This window comes from Mesoplodon bidens, assembly GCF_964165515.1.
Source record: "Mesoplodon bidens genome assembly, chromosome: 1".
NCBI classification, from domain to species: domain Eukaryota; kingdom Metazoa; phylum Chordata; class Mammalia; order Artiodactyla; family Ziphiidae; genus Mesoplodon; species Mesoplodon bidens.
The window spans coordinates 47,936,190-47,960,030 of NC_138176.1; the positions used below are offsets into that span (position 1 = coordinate 47,936,190).

The following is a 23,841-nucleotide window of genomic DNA, read 5'->3' on the forward strand; positions in this document are numbered from 1 at the left end:
CACGTACAGAATCACGATTGTTGCAGATTGTTCTAGCACAGTACACTAATGGTATAACGGCTAATCTGAAATATCTTGAGGTTGTGTAGTGTCAACTCTATTGGAGAAAAATTTTAACCTAGTTGCTAATGCTGCCAGTAGCCCTTCATTTCAACACAAACATGAAAACATGTTTTAGCCTAGAAGGGCAGAAACAAATGCCAAGAGTAACTTTGGAGACACCCACTATGTTTTATGTTGGAGTTATGACTTTGGTTCTGTTTTTACCCTTTATTGGGAATACAGGGCAGTATTACAGTCTTGGATTATTAAATGAACAAATGTGGTGATACAGCATTGACAAGCATGACCTGAATTCTGGGAGTAAGTGGTTTTCCAGTTCAGGGGGTAGGAGAAAAAACAGGTGCAAGATCTTCTTTAAAGGAGAAGAGAGCCACATTACTCAGCCACCAAAGGGTTTTGGCTTCAACTCATTAATGGCTGGAAGGAGTGCCAGTCCTGGTCAACCATCCATGATCTTCATCACAGCAAACTGGAATCTCCTTTTTCAAACTAGTTGCAGGTAAAAGAGTAAATGACTCCAGACTGACTTATAAATTGATCTGGATGACTACTAAAGTGTCCTCCGTTCACCAGCTAGTACTCTTCAGAGAGACTGTTGGAGCAAGGAGCCTCTCATGTGCTCCCAGTTATTATATAGTGCGTAGAGGCTTGTAAGGGTTAGTCCTGCCAGGCCGCCTCGTGCCACCCCTCGAAGACCACCTGCAGAGGAAAAACAAGAAAATAACAGCCTTGTATTGCATACTGTCCCAGCATCACAGGGTTAACTAAGAGTTTCCTAAAGCTGAGACACTCCATTCATGTTTATGCAGATTCCATCCCAAACAGGAGAATAAGCTGTAAAAGTAATAAAAGAAACCAAGACTGAAGTTCAGGAGAGAGAGATTCCCTAAATCACTTGTTTAATACATAAACTATACTTTCATATTCACAATGTTTTTTTCACTTTTAATTTCACAATTTGTATCTAAGATGATCAGCATAATTTCTTGACTTTTCTCAATCTGACTTGATCCTAGAACACTTCTGGACAAGATCTTATGCTTATCATTGAAGTCGCAGCCAGATCAGTAATTCCCTGCTAGTGATATAATTTAGAACTTGGGACTTCCCTGGTAGCACAATGGTTAAGACTCCAAGCTCCCAATGCAGGGGGCCCAGGTTCGATCCCTGGTCAAGGAACTAGATCCCACATGCATACTGCAACTAAGAAGCCGGTAAGCCATAACTAAGGAGCAGCCCGCTGGCTGTAACTAAGGAGCCTGCCTGCTGCAACGAAGACCCGGCGCAACCAAATAAATAAATGAACTTAGCTGGCACTGTCAACTGATGTAAGGCTGTATGTAAACACAGTGACACCCTCTTTGAAAACAGTATTAACAGCCTTTGGACTCTGCACAGGTCCTCTAAATATTAACTTTGAAGACTCAAGACAGAATGGTGATAAGATGGCTATAATCAAGCTTTGAGTTAGATGCTGATGAAGCACCAACTCCCCTGTTGCCTATTCCTACCTTGATGTGTCAGAAAATCTCAACTAATGAGCAGTGAGGCACTTATCATCATACTAGTTGAAAAACATTCAAGGATTAGACTTTGAACTGTTTCTGCTTAACAACAAAAGAACAATTTTTCATGTGGAAAAAGATTAGGAATAGATATTTTCATTTGAAATGCAGAAACAAAAATGTTTCAGTCAGTTACTTGAAAATAGTCCCCAAGTCTAATAAGAGGAATGGGGGTACCCAAAGAAGCTTTTAAGAAATAGTGAAACTGTAAGAGAATATCAAATAAGTAGGGATCACAAACTTCAGGCGTAGCCTATATTGTACCTATGGAGTATTTGTTCCAAGTCACGTGTTAGGAAGGCAAAGGTCCAGTGGTTATACCTTATTATAGGCCCTTTAGCTACGAGCCAGTAAATTCCGTGAAATTCATGACACTGCTGAGTTAGAATGCTTCAGACCAACCCTTTCTGCAATGAATGTCTTGCCAGATGGCTTCAGATGATAAATTAAAGGGCCACTCCCTCTAGGAGGCTCTCTAGCCTGAAGACTTAAGATAGCTGACCTGCTTAAGCTTCAACTATGAAGTGCCCTAATTATCTCTTAAACAGACCCAAACAGAAACTGCAGGCATCATCTGTAAACAGCTGTCAAATATGTGGGAAAGAGGATCAGAAACATAAAAAAAATTAATCAAAGTAAATGGGAGATATCTCCTAGAAGTCTACATTATCTCTTTATATCTTGCCACACAGACTAGGCATGACAGTTGAATTTGCAACTGTATTCAGTGTGGTTGAAAAATTAGAAAAATGATATAGAGGAGGTAATTGAAAGCACAATAATTTCGCAGACACCATTTCCTGGGACCATACGTTCAACTTCAGACTAACTCCCCTGGACCTTTGGCCGATTACAAGTCCACGGGACTCTGAAGTCTGCCCACTGGTTTGGAATTGGCTGCAAACTGTTACTTTCAGTTGGCCTTTTGCTTTGAGTGTCCTAGGAACATGGTTTCTACTTGGCCATTTTAGAAGGATCTTCACACTACTCATCTATCAGATAGCAAGCCTCCCTGGATATAGGTACTAGGGGTAATAATGAAATTGGGAACTATAAGGATTTAAGATTCTGGGGACATAAGTGGCACACTGTATCCCTCAAGAAAAATTTATCCCCTAGAAAGCCGCCTACTTTCTGACCAAAATGAAACAAACTAAGTTCAAATCAATTATGTTACTTCTCTGAAGACTAGAAAAAAGTTGTTTCTAGTAAGACACCAAATATACGTAAGTGCTTGATTTACTAATAATCACAGTAACCCTGACGCAACGGTAGGCTTTTATTACATGTTTTAGTTTTAATTCTTTCCATTAATTTCAGGGTTTTCCAGCTGGTTGATCTGTTAAAAGTTTGACAGCCTTGGCTTTAGGCTTTCTGTAATAAAACAACTTTTGCCCAACTGAACACAGGAAGTCGATTAGCAAATAAACTTGCTTTGAACACAGAGTAACCAAATGAGGCCAATGGTTAATCTCTATAAAGCGGAACAAACATGAGACTTGTGTGTCACAGTTTTATCTTCTATCTTTTGGATACTTATACAACTCTTCCAGAAAGGGCAAATATCACCTCTTCTAAACGTGGGAAAATGAGGCCCAGAATATTTAAATGCCTGGTTTATGGGGTATAGAGCTGATCACTGGCAGAGCTAACACACTGAACTGGTAACTATTTTAGCACAAGGGTCAGCACATTTTTCTTGAAATGGCCAGAAAGTAAATATTTTAGGCTTTGAGAGTGCAAAGGCTATGTAGGTACTTATATAACCATTAAAAATGTTAACTATTTAAACATGTAAAATACATTCAGTGAAGAGACAGGTATCTGGCCAGCAGGAGGCTATGGCCCTTGCTTTAGAGGAACAGCCTTACATAACAGAGGTGGCTACAAATTCCATTCAACAAATGTTTGTACTACTTAAATTTTTTTGTTAAAACTATTCTTTAAAACTGCGATAAAATACAAATAACATAAAATTTACCATTATTAAGTGTACAGCTCAGTAGCATTAAGTACACTGCCATTGGGCTACCATCATCCATCTCCAGAGAACTTTTTTCATCTTACAAAACCAAAACTCTGTGCCCATTAAACAGCAATTCCCTCCTCCCCTTCCCAATCTAATGCCTAATTTAATTTTATTACATTGATACATCTTTGCTCATTTTAATTTTTATTATCAAAGTAGTCCATATAGATAATTTTAGAAGTCAAGATAGTACAAGATTTTAGTGATGCACAAGAGTCTGGTGTACTCATCATTCTTACCCTAATTCCCAGTTCCCAAAAGCAACTACTTTAATTCTTTGCTTTTTACCTGCATGTTTCTAAAGAACATCTTTATCTTGCTATTTCTTGGTATTTCAATACTAGATATTGTCTATTGATTTCCTACTAGGAAAACTGTGTCAAGTCTTGTAAGAATTGTACAAAATATGCTTATGGCAGAAAGGTTTATGTTATCTCATTTACAACTCTCTGAAGGGAATAGCCACCCTTGTTTTATAGACAAAGAAACTCAAATTCAGACAAGTTATTCTCCTATTTACACATTTATTTAGGGATCCAGTGCTAGTCAAACTCAGTCTGACTCCAAAGCCCACTGTTTTTTTCAGCATACCAAATTGCCTCCAGCATAGAGAAAGGAGATTATCAGGGAAATTTCTTGAAAGGGGTACTAATAATTGAGCTGGGCCTTAAGGATGGACTGGATTTCAAATTTATCTGTTTGATCATACGACATGCATGAGAAAGCTGTGGGAGAAAAGGCTGGGAAGATAGGTTAAGATTAGAACATGGAAGGCTAGGGTGAGAAATTTGAATTAAGAGAGAAAGGAAGTGTGTCATCATCACAGGCTCCTGGGTAGGGAGTATTAGAATTAGAACCTTCCTTGAGGAAGATTAAGCTAGAAATAGTAAGTAGGTAAGAGACTGGAGGTAGAAGTCTAATGTCAAAATGGTCAACGGAAAATACTGTTAGAGAAGTTCAGGGCTTGTGATAAGGGCCTCAGCTCTCAGGTGATGGATGTGGTAAACTTCATAACTGATGGAATGAGGGGACAGAGAAAGAAAGGCAGAAATCAAAGGTGATTAGGCCTGCTTCCTGCTTCTTGTTTTTTCTTTCTTGGTTTTGTAACAGAGTGGAAGCAGTAGGTGGGACTTTGAACTGCACTTCTGGGCTTTCCTGGGCTTCCCGAACCACTGCCCCATCCAGTCCTTCCTTGCAATGCCAGCGCTTCCATGCAGGACCAAACTCACTAAAATATCCCAGCTATTTTTGAGCCCCCATGTTACAGTGTCCTTTTAGAACTAGTCTTTCAGTGGCTGTTTTTCTGCAGGTGGTAGGGAGTGTCGCAGACCCCTCTGAGAACCTTATGCAAGTTTTAGAGGATTTGGAAACCCTGACTTAACATCTCCTGGTGTAAACTATGTACTCAGGAGAAGGGTGAAAGTTTAACTCTCTGGAAGTTACAATAAACAATTTAAGGCTTGTAAGTAAATGGAAATGTCCTAGTACTTAGATGGTAAGAATTAAAGTCCAGGTAAGCCAAGTCTTTACACTGGCCTATGAAGTTCTATCATCTATATGATTTGGTCCCTTCCCACTTTTTATCACTCCAGATTCTATTACTCTCCTATTGCCTTTCTTTCCTCTCGCTGTTGTGGCCTCTCCCGTTGCGGAGCACAGGCTACGGACACGCAGGCTCAGTGGCCATGGCTCACGGGCCCAGCCGCTCCACGGCATGTGGGATCTTCCCGGACCGGGGCACGAACCTGTGTCCCCTGCATCGGCAGGCGGACTCTCAACCACTGCGCCACCAGGGAAGCCCTCCCATTGCCTGTTAACTCCCACTTCAGGGCCTTTGTTCTTGCTGTTACCTAAACTGCACCCTCCAGACATCCACTTCATGGTCCCTCATCTGTCCATCTTTGGTCAGATACCACCTTTTCCTTGAAGGGTGTCTTAAAACACCTTGGTACATACAGTTTTGCATGTATGCCTTTGTGTGCTGTGGGATAAATTGCTGAAAATTAGATGACTTGAGCAAAGGATCTACATATTTAAAATAGTAATAACTAATGCCAACATTGCTCTTAAAGTACTTGCTTACCTTTGCCAATAAGCATCATCTACCATCACTTTTTAAAAGCCAGGTTGTGAAAAATATTACCTTAATGTTTTATTTTGCTTTTCCCTGATTGCTTGTGAGCAAACTTCAACTGTTTAGTGGTCGTTTGTCTCCTGAAGGGCTTTGTCATATCCTTACTCCACTTTTTACCGGGTTGTTGGTTTAAGTGATTTGTTGAAATGTTTTATACATTATGGCAGTTAGCTCTTTGGAAGAATGTTGATGCCAGTAATAGAAATAAAGAAGTCATCAAGAGGCTGTTTGTGGCATATGAAGTTTAATTTTGAAGGCCTGGCATTCATTGAGAAGTAGTACCTTTTAACAATAACCCTGATAATTGCTTAATTTGAAGAACTGTATTTGTTTATCTTCTTACTTTTACTTAGCTTGCTTTTATAAGGTGACTTTCTCATGGGAGGCACAGGATTAACAGGTAAGGAATTTTCTGCGAGGGGGAAAGGGGCACCCATATTTTTTGGTTTCTGAGGCCTTGTTTCCTGAAGATAAGTGATCAGGCCTCTTCAACATTCCTCAACTTACGCATGATAGCAAAACTACAGTTGTTCTCATTCTGGTAAAATACTGGTCATTAGATTTTCACATGGTATAGGAAACCTAATAATGACATTTCACACCCTCTGAAAAATATTTACAGAGTTCATTAAATAAAGCATTAGATCTGAAGTAAAGCCACACCATCAGAATTATTCCTTTAGCCTCTTTTTGGTCTGACAACTACCCACCTTCTCATGTATTTTCCCTCATGGTTTTTCTTTCTACAAAAGTAGCTTCCATACCTAAATTGAATCATATTGCTTTCATTCTAAACTCCTTCCTTTTAAAAAAAAAAATCCCTATTTTAGAAGCATAAACTGGGGATTGGAAAGATTTTAGGTCAACAGGAATTAACCATTCTCTAAATGTAAACTTCTTTCCTCAATGGTTTATGCTGATTCTAGACTAAAAAGTGCCTAAACTCTTTTCCAAATCCTTGAATCTATAAGTTTTACAAATATTCCTGCCACACAAAACTCATAATTCTGTGCTCTGTCTTAAGTAGAGTGTAAACCAGAAATCAATAAGACACTGATTTGCCTTTGTTAGAGCAATTTTGATGCGCTGAGTTAATTGTTCAGCCAGGAACTACGAACCAATGTTGGAATTCTGGGTCAGCAGATTATTTACCTCTTCTATGTTCCCCAATTGCAGTGGAAACTGAAATCTACTTGTCACCTGACATAGAATTAATGAATATTCTTTTTTGCCCTTTCTCTTCTGAGCCAAGAGCCTACTCTTCCATAATTGATGTTGGAGGTGTCCCAGGTGGTGTTATAAATGCTACTCCCGCAAGGAAGTTCTGGACACAGAAATCTAGGCTCTCCTTTTCTGGATAATACCAAGTATTCAGCCTTTCCCTTTTTATCTTTAAAATACGTGTAATATGTCTTAAATGAGATGGTAATTCAGTACATTTTTATACTCAGGGCTGCCCTTGACACAGGAAATGCCATAATGGCTTACCCTGAGCAAGAAAACTGGGATTGGTGGGAACTGAGCTGGAGCTTCAGTGCCATCCACTGGGGTAGCTGCTCCTCAACCTCAGCTCCAGCCATCTGCCACCACACATGTGAGCTTAGTGTCTTCCATTTGTTCAAAAGAAGCTAAAATTTCCAGACTTTCGTGAGAAATCTCCTGTTTTTTAAATTTTAATTTGATTTTTAATAAGCATAGTTTGGGCCAACTAAACTCTTGATGGCTGAGTGCCACCCTTGTGGTGCCAATTAGGGTTTTCAATTCCTTTGTCTGATCCCAAAGATTTTCAGTGTGGAAGTATTTTTAGGTTTTTAACAAGGTTCTTCTATGCCAAGGTAACACTTTCATGGACATAAAAGGTATTTACTGTCTTATTCTACCTGGCAGCTCTGTTGATGTGTGTAAGCACATGCACGTGTTGCAGAAAGTATTGCGAGCTCTTAAGAAGAAAATTCCCAATGTGATCCATTTTCAAAATTAAAAAAGCCTCTTACTCTCAGTTATATCAGGAAATTTTGGATTTTACAATTCTGTTGAGACTTCTCTTATTTCTTTCCAGTAAAAATGAGGCCAAAATACTACTTGATATTTGTGATAGAGGAATTACATAAAAACGAAATTACTCAGTTAAGTGTCTAAAAGCATAATAAAGCAATCAAATAAAAGTACTTTTCAGAGGCTTGAGTATAGAACATATGTAGTTTAGGCAATTTAAAACAAATGTGAGAAAAATCTGGGGCTGTCACTAGTTATATGATCTTTTAAGAAAGATCATCTTAATACCGTACTCATCTATAAAATTGGGGTGTGATGATTATCACTTCACAAAGTTTTAAATGAAACAAGTTATATTAACTGATTATTGCTGAGAGTGTAATCGTAACTCAGTGAATGTTAATTTCTTTTCCATCTTAGAGGAGAATTTGATATTTGATCTTCATCCAGTTAATTTTGACTCAACTCTCAGGGTTTTGATTTTTTATTTTTCCAAAACTGAACGGTATTTAGTCCACCCATGTTCATAACAGCATTATGCACAGTAGCCAAAGTGGAAGAAACACAAGTGTCCATTGACAGATGAATGAATAAACAAAACGTGGGTGGGACATACGTACAATGGGGTATTATTCAGCCTTAAAAAGGAAGGAAATTCTAACACATGCTACAACATGGATAAACCTTGAGGACATTATGCTAAATGAAAAAAGCCAGTCACAAAAAGAAAAATACTACATGATTCCACTTACGTGAGGTACCTAAAGTAGTCAAATTCAGAGAGATAGAAAGTAGAATGGTGGTTGCCAGGGGCTGTAGAAGGGGGAAATGCAGAGTTGCTGTTTAATGGGTATAGGGTTTCAGTTTTGCAAGATGAAGAAAAGTTCTGGAGATTAGCTGCACAGCAATGTAAACATACTTAACATTATTGAACTGTACACTTAAATGGTTCGGATGGTCAATTTTATGTTATGTGTATTTTACAAAAAATAAAAACCAAAATCCCAAACCACGAGATGGCAGAGAACATTATACTACAAAAAAAAAGTATAACGTTTCCTTTTAAACTACAGTATGGATAAAAAGCATACTTCAACTGTATTAAGAGACAGCTGCACCATTTAATAGTACCTACCTGTACATTTATACAACATGCCCGTCATGGTTCCAGCTGCTACTGTGTTGAGGTCATCTTCTGCACCTCGTGTTTTTTCAATGATGACACCAAATGCACTATAGAGCAAAGCTATAGGGGAAATGGAACTGATCAGTAATAAAAAAGTAAACTGAAAGTCAGTGTGGCAATTATATTTAGATAAATGTATTCTACAGGCATAATAAGTATTCACAGACATATAAACAATGATCACTGGAACACTGTTTGTAACAAAAAAGGCCTAGCAACAAATAAAATAACCTTCAAGAGGGGACTGATCCAGAAAGAGACTTTCTACATAATGGAATACTATGTACTCACTTAAAACGCAGGAAGAGCTCTATTCACTAATATGTAAAGCAGGCACATGTGTGTATGACTCTGGATATGCAAGAAAATGTTTGGAGAGATTCAGAAGAAATTTATTAGCTATTTATGGAAAGTACTACTGGGGAGTCCCAGGAAGAATATCTTTAATTTTCACTTCCATTTTATTAGTAACAGCTGTAGTTTAGGTTTAGAAACAAAAACAAAACACATGTATTTCTATTCTAAGAAAAATATGACTTCCAGAAATGTGAGATCTGGTTCCTGCACATGTAAAAACCCTAACACTAGCACTATTTAGTTTTAACAAGATCTTCCCCCAAACTACCATTCTCTTATGCCTGTAAAGACTGATTAGCCATGAATGCATTAACCCTTCTCCTTACCCTTTCTCAAAATTATAGCCACATTTGACCCCTCAAAATTATACCAAACTCAGCCTTACAACTCCTCTGCTGTGATGTTTTTATTCTTCTATAAGGGTTCTTCTTCCTGTTTCAATTTATTTAACTGAAACTAAACTTGAGCAGAACATTGTGACTGGTCACATTACAAGGGAAACATACAGGGTGACTGGCCACCCCAGTCTGCCCAGAATTGAGGGTTTCCTGGAACATGAACTTGAAGTGCTACAACTGAGAAAGTCCTGGGGAGACCAGCATGACTGATTACTCTGGGCACACAGGTACAAAGGAGGGTGACTGTACTTGGTGGAAGGGCACTGGGGTCATGGGCAGCATATGAAAGCAGCCATTTGCTATTACAGTGTGAAAATGTACTGCTTCCAAAGCCCATGACAAGGCTAGGATCTCACTCTGTTACACAGAGGCTTTTCCTATTTTTTCAACAAGATGCCTACATTTTCTCTTACTTAATCTGCCACAAGTAAAAGATTTTCAGACTTTCAAATAAAGTAAACTTTGGATTAGGGCATAAGTGCCATAAGTAGGCTTATTATAAGTCATGAGTAATCAAAAGAGTCAATCATTCATAAACATTACAGTATGAAAGCATTTGGTCCTAAGTACTACTAAATTATCCCTTCCTTAGAACTGCAAATGTTTTCAATGTCTACAAAGGCCCTATTACAATTCTGGCAATTAAGTCTGGGAAATCTAATTAGGTAAATAGAATGATGAATGGTCTATTAGGAAAACATCAGGACGGCTGGATTAATCTATCATATCTTACTACAGGAACTTGAACCTCTCCTAACAAACAAAACCATTTGCCTTGAACCTAAATTATTTTAATTGCATTTAGTTAAAACATGATTTTATTTGGTGTCTTGCTGAGACAGGAGAGTATGCAGGGCTTAAAGCATTTAGAAATGAACGTATTTCACAATGATATTAGCAGCTGGGATTCTTTTGTTATACAGTTTATGGTCTTCTCCTAAGTAGTATCTATACTACTCACCAGAGTGGATTTAAACATAATTTTTAACATCCCAGGACCAGGATTTTAGTTGATCAAACTGTTCATAATACATGTACATTCTTTCTTTGCAGTAATAATAATTTATTAAAAAGTGAGATATCTACTTACCCAGAGAACCTAGAGTATTAGCCCAAAGTGCCCCTTGCCTGGTCACCATATTCAAGATCCTACCAGGGCAGAAAGAGATAGAATCTGTATTTAGAACCAGTATTCCTTTAGTATTTAGAAAAACCACAATAATAGCAATTTTAAATGTATAAACGCAATACACAAAGTTTTCTTAATTTTAAAACTTAACACCTCCTCAGAATTCAATTAGGATAGCTTTTACTTTATATAAATATAAATGAAGATTAGATTAAAAACTCCAACATTTTGGGGCAACAAGTAAAGAAAATTCTAATTATTAAATGTATAAAACTATTAAATATATAAAAGGTTTGAATGATATCCTGGAATGTATTTTATAAAGAAGTTTACAAGAAACTGATCTATGTTAAAAAAAATGACATAACAGACAAACTAGCTTATAATTAAGTTTCTTATGTGTGGGGGGTAATATGCATATTTAGAAAGTTAAGTAGAATCAGAGTGTGGAATATCATGGAATATAAAGCAAAATTAAAGACAAATACTCAAAGGAAAAAGTCATCCAACTAGAATACATGAAGAAAGTGCACTCTGTGTCTGCTCCCAGACTAGAACTAAGCAGCCAAAGTGAATGCTTAGCACACTCTCAAGGAAGCACAGCGCTGCCCTCATCCAGTGCCAGACATCACCAGAACAGTGACGGAGGCAACTGGAGGAAGAAGACAGAACACTGCTCTCCCAGCAGTGTAACACTGTCACAGGAATGGTTCTGTCCTGACAGCTGACTACTGCTGGAGATTATAGAATCACAACAACAAACAGTAAAAGAACTCATTTAATTAAAGCACTCATTTAAATTAATGCTCAGTAATAACAAAAATCTGTGTTACTTTTAAAGGATTTAAAAAATTAGTAATGATTACAAATATTATGTTACACATTTAATTAATCTAATTATGGTACATATTTACTAATATATTAAGTTTAGCACTTAATTGTTTTTCATTTGTAACAAGCATCTAAAACTATTAATTTTCATTACTGTATTGCTGGTGGCACTGCAAATTGCCAAAGTCCTTTGGAATGTGATCGGGCAACATACGTCCACTTAACTGGGGCCTTACCTACTTCCCACTTTAACCCTCTCTCAATAGATTAAAGGCAGAAAGTAAGGAAACTTACCCAAGATCCCAAAACAGTAAGCAATGGAACTGGGCTTTGAAACTACATAGATTTGTCTGGCCTGAAACCCAATTACCTTTCCATTTTTTAAATGCTGTCTCTCTATTTGAAAGATCAGAATTATTATACTAAAAAATGGTAAGTAAGATTTAAAAAATCTGACTTCAGAAATGCAAACCAATTTGACTCTCACCCAAAATTAGTAACTATGATGGTTTTAAGAAACAAAGATTATCTTTTCTAAGAGAACTTCCACTTTCAAATTGGTGTTCAGTAATATGATGCTGGGAATTTGTTTCAAAATAATATGGAAGGGAAGAAGGAGGTGGGACATAACTGGTCCTGGTGCTGGTTGATGGTTGTTGAGCTTGGGTTATAGTTCATAGATGTTCACTGTACTACTTTGTCTACTTTTGTATAGATTCAAAATTATCCATAATACACAAAGTAAAAAAAAAACTGGAGTAAAGAACAAATATTAAGAATATAAATACAAAAATATTCAAGGATCTGAGCTTGTAAAGCAAGGGCAGTGATCCATACAGTAGTAGAAATATGAAAAACTTGACAGGCCTTCAGGTTTCCCAAGGTCCGATTCTAACACACTGCTGCCATCTGCTGGCTAAGAAACATAGAAGGAAAATGGAGCTTAAAGGGTCCTAAAATAAAAACCACGAGCCACTGAAGAACACATACTGGGTGATTCCATTCATATGAAGCATAAAAACATGAAAAACTAAACAATATATTATTTAGGGAACAGCAACAGGAACTGGCCATGTTTATTCCTTAAGCAGGGTGAAGATACATGTTATATATACTTTCTGACCTTAATTGCACTTTCCCTTCTTTGCAAACTTCAGTTTCCTAAGAGAACATTGTCTTACTCCTTTTGGAACCACCTCTAAGTTCTAGGGATTTCATTTAAATTTTCTGCACCTTTGCACTTAAGAAAAGGAGAGTGAAGTCAATGAGAGCTCAAGTCAAATGTCGGCAGAGTTAGCAATTACTCTTATGTGCTTATTTCTTCACTTATGATGTCCTATGGTTTTGCACACCCCTGAACAATCCAAATAATGTACTAGTAATTCAACAATTTGAAAAGCATGTTATATAGGCCTGCAAAATGGAACAGGTGTAGCTGAGAAGTTAGGTTAGGATAGCACCAGCTGACTGAGGGACACTGACTCAAAAATCACTCCATCTAAAAGCTCAGACCCAGGACTTAATTCCTAAATTCCTTTTATTTTGAATAAAGGAAAAACAAAACAAAACAAACACCGGAAAAAAAAAAACTGACCAAAAAGTATACCAATACTCTAAACAACTGTAATCTCAAGGTGTGCTCATCAAGCCAACAAAGTAGAGATTAATATTCAAACATCACTACATCATTACATGAGACTTACTGTACATTTCTTGGTTTGGACCAGGCCATGTTCTGGGTTTCCTTCAGTCCTAGCCGTAGACCATTCATTGCCCCAAATGCAGCCCCTGGCAAATCATAATAACAATTCATTCAAATAATCATCTATATATTAAAGAACAACTATACTTCTGATTCTTTTTCATTTTTATTTAATAATAAGAAAAATGTAAATAATGATTTTCAAAAAAACAACCCTGAAGGTGATATTTTAATTGCCTTTGCTTTTAAGCACCTCTGACTACTTGGACTGAGGATACTTAAAAAAACATATATAAATACCAACCTGTCATACAACATCCTCCAATGGTAAAGAAGGCCAGTTCAAATCTGCCCCGGGTTTTATTAGCTCCAGTTGGTAAAATAAACTCATCTGTATCCTACAAGGATAACAATGAAAACCAAGTTGAGCTCCCCTTAAGACATAGTACTTGAAAAGTATTTAATTTTTCAAAGGAGTTTTTCACAGAATGTAAATCTGTAAATTAACTAAAACTCAACTATACTTAGTCAAACAAAAGTAAAACTTTCTGCAACAAAAGGAACATGTAAATCAAAATGAAATGAAATATACAACATATATAGTTATGCTCATTAGTTCTTAGGAGAGATTCTTGCCCAGAACTTTGCATCTTAATGTAAGTTTGATAGATTATAGGAAATTTGCCTTCATGATAAATTTGAAAGTTTAGGAAGGCCATCTCTAGAGAAAGGTAAACTGAAAGCTATGAGAGATAACAGAATACCAGTCTGGAAGGAGAAAATAACTTTCACTCTGTAGCTACTATTTATCCAGCACCATTTTACTATATGTAAGACCAATGATCATAAAAAATGAGCAGAAACGATAAAAGTACAACAGTTTGGATCACTTACACAAGGGCAAAAATCACCTCCTTAACAATTCTTAACTAGTTGTTTGCAGGGCATATATTCCTTTGATAATCTTAGAAAGCTTACTAGATCCACCTTCTAGTAAATGCATACACAAAATTTGGTATGAACCCCCTGAAGGTCAGCCAAGAATCCTAGGTTGAGAAGTGCTACTGTAAGAGCACAATAGGATTGATTTCACAATACAATCCACTTTTTTATGATGAACAAATACATTTTTGCCAAGCTTTCCATACAAAAATGGTTAAAATGAGCCCCTGAAGGATAGCACACACACTTAGCAAAAAACACTAACAAGTAAACATCCCTTTGGCAAAATACTGACCTTTGGTAAATGCATTCCTGATTAGGAAAACTGTACCTCTGCACTGATTTTTGATTTCTGGCTTGTGCACACGTTCTTACCAAAAACTGTACAATAAACAAGCCCACGTACTCTCATCACATAGAAATGGTCTGTTGGGCAATGATAAGCAAACTCTGAAAAATTAAGTGTCTAAATATATTTATTATACATAGATCTGTAAATTCTGGGTGTTTCAAGTTCTGGGTGTATTCACCGAACTTGAATACAGAATAGAAATTATTGAGTCTTAGGAAAAGGAGGAAAAATGATTGAACAGAAGTGAACAACAGAGCCTAAGGGCTATGTGGGATACCACAAAGCAGACTAACATACAGACCATGAGTTATAGAAGGAGAGAAAGAGAATGTTTGAAGAAACAATGACTGAAAACTCACCAAATTTGATGAAAGAGATGCATATGAACATTCAAGAAGCTCAATAAACACCAAGTAAGATACATTCAAAGACACCCATACTGAGACATGTTAAAATCAAACTTTCGAAAGCTAAAGACAAAGAGAGAATCTTGAAAGCAGCAAGAGAGAAGCAACTTATCACATACAAGGATCCTCAATAAGATTAACAGCCGATTTCTCAAGAGAATCTTTGGAGGCCACTAGACAGTGCGCTGACATATTTGAAGTGCTAAAAGAAAAAACTGTCCACCAAGAACCCCATATTCAGCAAAACTGTCCTTCAAAAGTGAAGGAGATATTAAGAAATTCCCAGATGAACAAAAGCTGAGTGTTCATGACCACTAGACCCGCCCTGCAAGATATGATCAAGGGACTCCTACAAAGTAAAATGAAAGGACACTAGACAGTAACTCAAAGCCTTATGAAGGGATAAAGATATTAATAAAGGCAAATACATGGACAATTATAAAAGTATTACTGTAACTTATGCTTTTGACTCCACCTTTGTTTTCTACAAAAAGTTTAAAGCATTTAGAAGAATTATTAGATGTTTTTGACCACATGATGTATAAAGATATAATTTTGTGACATCAACAATTGAGAGGGGCAGGGACAGCTGGTAAAGGAGCAGCATTTTTGTATGTTACTGAAGTTAAACTGGTATAAATTCAAATTAGTGTTATAACTTTAGAAAACAGCTAAAGAATACATTTAAAAAAAAGGTTATGAGAAAGGAATTTAAACAATTCCCTACAAAAAAATCAAATAAACACAAACGAAGATATTAATGCAGGAAGGGAGGGACAAAAAAGCTAAAAGGCTTATAGAAAATGAATAGCAAAATGCCAGAAATCTCTCCTTATCAGTAAACACTTTAAATATAAATGGATTCAACTTTCTAGGCCAAAAGACAGAGATTAGCACAATGGACTAAAAAACATGATCCATTTATATGCTGTCTACAACAGATTCACTTTACAGCCAAAGACACAAAGATTGAAAGTGAAAGTACGGAAAAAGATATTCCACACAAATAATAACCAAAAAAGAGCAGGGTGGCTATACTAACATCAGAAAATATAGACTTTACAGCAAAAAAAGGTTATAAGAGACAAAGAAGGACATTATATCAATAAAATTATCAACATAGCAAGAAAATATAACAATTATAAACATTTACTTACCTAGTAACAGACCATCAAAATATATTAGGCAAAAGTGATGGAATTAAAGGGAAGAATAGAAAGTTCTACAGTAACAGATGGTGATTTCAAAATTCCACTCTCAATAATGAATAGAAACTGTTATAACCAGACAGAAAATAAGGAAATAGAGGAGTTAACACATTAAGTCAACTAGATCTAACAGACATATGCAAAACACTCTACCCAACAATGTACACATTTTTCTCAAGTGCACATAAGTCATTTTTTAGGATAGACCATATGTTAGGCCACAAGTTAAGTCTCAATAGATTTTAAAAGACACAATACGAAGCACCTTTTCCAACCACAATGGGATGAGTTAGAAATCAATAACAGAAGTAAAACTGGAAAATTCACAAATTTGTGGAAATTAAAAAAAACACCTCTTTAAACAATCCATGAATCAAGGAAGAAATCACAAGGGAAATTAGAAAATACTTAAGAGATGAGCAAAAAAGAAACACAACATACCAAAACTTGTGAAACTCAGTGGTGCTAAGGGGGACATTTATAGCTATAAATGCCCACACTAAAAAATAAGAAAGATCTCAAATCAAAAATCTAACTTTACAACTTAAGGAACTAGAAAAAGAAGAAACTAAACCCAAAGCTAGCAGAAGGAAGGACATATTAAAGATTAGAGTAGGGATAAATGAAATAAATTACTAGAATCAGAAATGAAAGTGAGGACATCTCACTGATTCTACAGAATTAAAAAGGATTATAAGAAAATGTTATTAACAACTGTATGCCAACAAACTGGATGCCCTTGATGAAATGTACAAATTCCTAGAAACAAAACTCATCAAGAAACAGAAAATCAGAAGAGACCCATACTAGTAAGGAGACTGAATCACTTATAAAAAAACTCACAACAAAGAAAAAGCCAAAAAGCCCCAAAGCCCTGGATCTCATGGCTTCACTGGTAAATTTTACCAAACATTTAAAGAACTAACACTGGGCTTCCCTGGTGGCGCAGTGGTTGAGAGTCCGCCTGCCGATGCAGGGATCACGGGTTCGTGCCCGGTCCAGGAAGATCCCACATGCCGCGGAGCAGCTGGGCTCCTGAGCCATGGCCGCTGAGCCTGCGCGTCCGGAGCCTGTGCTCCGCAATGGGAGAGGCCACAACAGTGAGAGGCCCACGTACCACCAAAAAAACAAACAAACAAACAAAAAAACTAACACCAATCTGGGGGTTCCCTGGTGGCCTAGTGCTTAGGATTCTGGGCATTCACTGCTGTGGCCCAGTTCAACCCCTAGTCAGGGAACTGAGATCCCAAAAGCTGTGTGGCAGCGCAGCCAAAAAAAAGGACTAACACCAATTCTTCTCAAACTTTTCCAAAAAACTGAAGTGCAGGGAATACTTGGAACACTTCATAACTCTTTGTATGAGGCCAGCATTATCATACCAAAGCCAGACAAAGACACTACAAGAAAAGAAAACTACAGACCAATACCCCTTATGATCAATGATGCAAAATCTTCAACAAAATTCTAGGAAACCAAATCCCACAGCATATTAAAAGGGTCATACATCATGACCAAGTGGGATTTATTCCTGGGATGCAGGATGTTCCAACAAATGAAAACTATCAATGTAATAGATCATATTAACAGAATGAAGGGAAAAACCCCCACATGATCACCTCAATTGATGCAGAAATAGTATTTGACAAAATCCAACATACTTTCATTGATAAAAACACTCAACAAACTAGGAACAGAAGGAAACTACCTCAACATAATAAAAGCCATATATGAAAAACCCACAGCAAATACCATACCCAAAGATGAAAGACTGAAAGCTTTTCCTCTAAGATCAGGAACAAAGCAAAGGATGCCCGTTTTTTTGCCACTTCTATTCAACACAGTATTAGACGTTCTAGTTGGAGCAATTAGGCAAGAAGAAATAAAAGGCATCCAAACTAGAAAGAAATAAAATTTTCTTTTTTCACAGATAATCTTATATGTAGAAAATCCTAAAGACTGCACCAAAAAAACCCTGTTACAACTAATAAGTGAATTCAGCAGAGTAGCAGGATACAAAGTCAACGCAAAAAATCAGATGCACATCTACAAACTAACAATGAACAATCTGAAAAGGAAATGATGAAAACAATTCCACTTACAATAGAATCAAAAAGATTCTATTTACAATAGAATCAAAAAGAATAAAATACTTAGAAATTAATTTAACCAAGGAGGTAAAAGTCTTGTACAAGAAAACTACAAAACTTGCTGGAAGTAACTTAAAAAGACATAAAGAAATGAAAACATATCCCATATTCATGGATCAGAGACTTAATACTGTTATGATGTCAGTATTACCCAAAACAATCTATAGATTCAATACAATTCCTATCAAAATAGGAATTGACATTTTTGCAGAAATAGAAGAACCCATCTCAAAATTCATACGGAATTTCAACAAACCCCAAATAGCTAAAACAATCTTGAAAAAGAACAATTCTGGAGGACTCACACTTGCGAATTTCAAAACTTACCAAAGCTACAATAATCAAAACAGTGTGGTACTATGATGTAGACCAATGAAATGGAAGAGAGAGCCCAGAAATAAACCCCTGTACATATGGTCAAACGATTTCTGGCAAGAATGCCAAGACCACTCCAAGGGGAAAAGACAGTCTTTTCAGCAAACAGTACTGTGAAAACTGTATATACACATGAAAAAGAGTGAAGTTGGACCTTTACCTAACACCATATACAAAAATTAACTCAAAATGGATCAAAGACCAAAACGTAAGACGTAAAACTGTAAAACTCTTAGAAGAAAACACAGGGGAAAAGCTTTGTGACAATGGATTTGGCAATGATTTCTTGGATATGACACCAAAGGCAAAGGCAACAAAAGAAAAAATACAAATACTGGCCTTCATGAAAATTTAAAACTTTTGTGCACCAAAAGACAACATCAACAGAGTAAAAAGGCAACCCACAGAATGGGAGAAAATAATTGCAAATCACGTATCTGATAAGGGGTTAATAATTAGAATCTATAGAGAACTCCTAAAATTCAACAACAAAAAACCAAATGAACTGATTCAAAACTGGACAAAGGACTTGAATAGACATTTTTCCAAAGAAAATACACAAACGGCCAAGAAGCACATGAAAAGTTGCTCAACATGGCTAATCATTAGGGAAATACGACTCAAAACTATAATGAGTTGCCACTTCACACTCATTAGAATACCTATTACCAAAAAAACCCAGATAACAACAAGTGTTGGTGAGAATGTGAAGAAACTGGAACCCTTGTGCACCGTTGGTGGGAATGTAAAATAGTACAGCTGCCGTGGAAAACAGTATGGCAGTTCCTCAAAAAATTAAAAATACAATTACCACATGATCCAGCAATTCTACTTTTGGATATATAATCAAAAGAATTGAAATGAGAGTCTGGAAGAGATATTTATACACCAAAGTTCACAGCAGCACTATTCACGATAGCTAAAACATGGAAGCAATCCAAGTGTCCATTGGACAGATAAGCAAAATGGAATATTATCCAGCTTTAAAAAGGAAGGAGATTCTGACACACACTACAATACAGATGAGCCTTGAGGACATTATGCTAAATGAACCAAACCAGTCACAGAAAAATAAATACTGTATGATTCCAGTTATTTGAGGTACTTAAGAGTATTCAAAAATCAGACAGAAAGCAGAAGGGTTGCCAGGAGCTGGGGGGAGGGTGGAAAAAGGAGTTATTGCTTAATGGGTGTAGAGTTTCAGTTTTACAAGATGAAAAGCATGGAGCTGGTAGGTGGTGATGCTACAATATTAGGAATGCATTAAATACCACTGAACTGTACAGTTAGAGATAGTATATTTTGTTAGTGTATTTTATCACAACTTTAAAAAATGGAAAAAAACAACCAAACCCCCAAATCCTTTAATCAACTAGTATCAGGGGGCTTCCCTGGTGGCGCAGTGGTTGAGAATCTGCCGGCCAACGCAGAGGACACAGGTTCGAGCCCTGGTCTGGGAAGATCCCACATGGCGCGGGGCAACTGGGCCCGTGAGCCACAATTACTGAGCCTGCGCGTCTGGAGCCTGTGCTCCACAACAAGAGAGGCCGCGACAGTGAGAGGCCCGCGCACCGGGATGAAGAGTGGCCCCTGCTTGCCACAACTAGAGAAAGCCCTCGCACAGAAATGAAGACGCAACACAGCCATAAATAAATAATAAATAAATACAAAATAAAAATTGCAAAAAAAAAACAAACTAGTATCAGGAAGAGATGCAAGCCAAATCCCCAGAGTTTGTGAGGGAAAAAAGGGTGAATGAAGACCAGAGACTTGGTGCCTCCAGATGCACATAGGTACTTGGGGTTATTTTTTTAAATGGTAAGATAAAGGACCAAATTAGTAAAATAATAAAAGGACTAGTCTTAATCTTACCTGCACGAGATACCGTGGATCCACATTTAAATAAGGAGACAGAGGGTTCATACCAGTTACTAGAGAGAAAACAAAGCATTATATTGCAATAAAATTTTAAAAAGTTATTTCATTTAGCATTAATTTTGCTCTTGTTTTGTGTGTTTTGCAATTTTGACGCACAGGCTCAATGAATGTGAATTTTTCTACCACTTTCTTAGTCTTATCCTTCCTGTCTGGCAGTTTAGAGGTTGCCTCTTCCTGGTGCCCTCAATCTTGCACTGGTGTCTCAGGATCTCATATCTACAAGATATTGGCAGTGATGTGGATCAAATAATCAAAGTAGCAGGAAGCATAGCCCAGATCAATAATAATGCTTATTTCTTTCTACTTTACTACAAAAATGCTTGACAACTATACAGATTACAAAATAAAATTGACCAGAGACCAATCAATTTTATGAGAAAAACATCGTTTGGGTTATGTGTTGTGTATAAATATTCTAAGGCAATTCCTTCAGATCTTAGTGTTGACAGTTGTTGACAGATTTGATTTACAGGGTAGAGAATTCTTAGGTCATCACCAGAAGGAAGGGGTCAGGGCAAAAGAAATGGGCACTCTCATGGGGCCAGACTGGAATTCTACTACCTTTGAAGATAGAAAAATCTATCAAGGAAAATCAACTTTCTCACATTTTAAATTTAATCTTTGGATCCTTTTGTATCTCAGCTAATTGTTCACAAACCTATCCATTAGCCAGGGCTCTGATCTTTTCATCAATTCAATGTCCTATTAGTTCTATATCCAATATCTATCCTGAATTGTGTTACTTACCATCTTTATTGCTACCACCCTAGGCCAACCACTAAATCTCACGTAGACTGTAGTAACTATCTCCTACCTAACCGGACTCCTTACTTGCTCTAGTCCCTCCAATTCACTTTCTAAATGGCAATTAAAGTGATTTTTTTTAAGAAAAGGAAATCAGCCTTAATGGCTTCCATTTACACCTGTAACCAAATCCAAACTCCTTACAAAAGGCTTACACAACACTACCTTAGCTGCCATTCCTTGCCCTTCTAATCTCATTATCTCCCACCAAACCAATAGCTCTGTAGATACAATGGCCTAACAGCTGATCCTCAAACACTTGCCTCCCCCCAGGCATTTGTACTGTATTCAGGTCACAGCTCAAAGGTCAACACCCCTGAGTTGCTTTCCCTGGACCATTCTTAAATGGCTTCGGCTCCCATCACCATCTCAGGATCCTTCTATTGCCTTTACACACTTATCACTAACTGAAATATTTTTTACTTATGTTACTTGGCTCACTTCAACAGGATGTAAGCTCCGTGAAAACAGCACTCATCTTTTAAAATTTAACTGCTGTAGTCCTGCACCCAGAAAAGTCCATCTCAAGTACTCAGTGAATGGTGTTCACCTCTTGATCTCTTAATTTACCTTCAAGTCTTAATTAACGTAACAATGCTTCTTCACATTAAGGCAGTGCCCTTTGTGCTCCAAAACTCAAAGGTCCTGAGACTAATATACAAACTACATACAGTCATATCCTATAACTTATTACATACAAACCATGTTCTAGATTCAGTTTTTTTTTTTTTTTTTTTTTTTTCTTTTTGCGGTATGTGGGCCTCTCACTGCTGTGGCCTCTCCCGTTGCGGAGCACAGGCTCTGGACGCGCAGGCCCAGCGGCCATGGCTCACGGGCCCAGCCGCTCCGCGGCATGTGGGATCCTCACAGACCGGGGCACGAACCCGCGTCCCCTGCATCGGCAGGCGGACTCTCAACCACTGCGCCACCAGGGAGGCCCTAGATTCAGTTTTTTTAAAACTAAATTTATCTATTATTTATTTTTGGCCGCACTGGGTCTTCGTTGCTGCACGCAGGCTTTCTCTAGTTGTGAAGAGGGGGGCTACTCTTGCGATGTGCGGGCTTCTCATCGTGGTGGCTTCTCGTTGCGGAGCACGGGCTCGCAGGCTTCAGTAGTTGTGGCAGACGGATTCTCAACCACTGCGCGACCAGGGAAGTCCTAGATGCAGTTCTGACACAGGTGACACTAGGAACTTTAAAGGGCGTTTTTCTTTTTGAGCATAAGAGACCTAAAGAAATAGTACAAAGATTCTCAAGAGAAATCAGTTTTATGAAGCGCTTATCCTTCACCAACTTCCCACTAACTTTAACTCCAAGTTCTGTTCATCCAGTTGAATATCACAGTTAGAAAGTTCCAAAGATCTGGAATACGTATTCACACTACTTAGGAGAGGGCACAGGCAGGGTATTCGTGCTTCGGCACCCTAGATCTTGAATAATTCCTTTCCTAAAATTCTTATCGGCTTCTTTCTTCATGTCTATAAAAAGTTCTCTTCCAAGTTCCTCCAGTTGTCTCGAGACGTATTTCTTTCTCTCGTGTATGCATTAGTAATGAGTGTTTTACCTTGAGGGCTACTTCGTGGTTTAAAATGTGACTTTGTGCTAAAAAGTTATGTATGGGCTCGATACGTGGAATGCATTTACTTGCAAAACTGGGCACTCTTCTGCACTTAGGGCCAAGCACACAGCCCAACACACAAGGAATTTGTGGGAGGAACGATAAGACACGAAGCTTGAATATAAAAGGAAGAAAACATGCAACATCTCCTGGGTCCAGGTCAACCACAAAGAGCTTCTCGGAATCCATGGCTCCAAACGCTCGCTCAGTGCTGAAAGAGCGGCCGCTCAGACACACTAAACCCACCACTGCTACTGAAGCTTGTGACCACCAGCAAAAAAAAAAAAAAAGAGAGAGAACAGGGCACATCGCATGTGTAGCGTGGCCGCAAGAACCAGTCAGAAATGTTCGTGAGCTAGGCCCAATACTTACGCGGGACTCCGGCCAAATCCGCGTGCGAGTAGCCTGCTCCACCGGCTCCGAAAAAGCCGGCCAACCCCCCAGTGGTTTTGTTGCCGCTTCCGCCGCCGCCCTCCATGGTATCGCAGCAAACTGCCCGTCTGCTTCTCCCCGTCTCAGGCCGAGATCGCGTGCTCGGCCGTTTCTCCTCTGGAATAGTGGGAAGACCCGCGTAACCACCACCTCCTTCACACACTGACCTTCCGGGCGCCGGCGCCCGCGGAATCTCGCACTTCCGCTTTGCGACAGCGTACGACCCGGA

The 23,841-nt window shown here is 37.9% G+C and overlaps 1 protein-coding gene across 1 annotated transcript; it reads right to left on the reverse strand.

Annotated features, from left to right (window-relative positions):
• Positions 1-230: 230 nt before the first annotated feature.
• Positions 231-23,811, reverse strand: LOC308612129 (mitochondrial import inner membrane translocase subunit Tim23). Its single transcript, XM_081224412.1, has 7 exons — positions 23,553-23,811; positions 20,693-20,751; positions 13,694-13,787; positions 13,391-13,475; positions 10,818-10,876; positions 8,922-9,032; positions 231-762 (listed from the first exon to the last, which is right to left on the reverse strand). Exons 1-7 carry the CDS (start codon positions 23,656-23,658, stop codon positions 647-649), a joined length of 630 nt encoding a protein of 209 aa, XP_081080538.1. The 5' UTR covers positions 23,659-23,811; the 3' UTR covers positions 231-646.
• Between the last annotated feature and the right edge of the window lie 30 nt (positions 23,812-23,841).

What these genes read in the sequence shown, in the direction of transcription:
- LOC308612129 (XM_081224412.1), bottom strand. Translation starts at nt 23,658, where the DNA reads ATGGAGGGCGGCGGCGGAAGCGGCAACAAAACCACTGGGGGGTTGGCC. An exon ending in ATCCACGGTATCTCGTGCAG is followed by an intron (nt 13,788 to 20,692) that starts GTAAGATTAAGA and finishes TTATCCTTGTAG; the next exon opens with GATACAGATGAGTTTATTTT. An exon ending in TGGAGGATGTTGTATGACAG is followed by an intron (nt 13,476 to 13,693) that starts GTTGGTATTTAT and finishes ATGATTTGCCAG; the next exon opens with GGGCTGCATTTGGGGCAATG.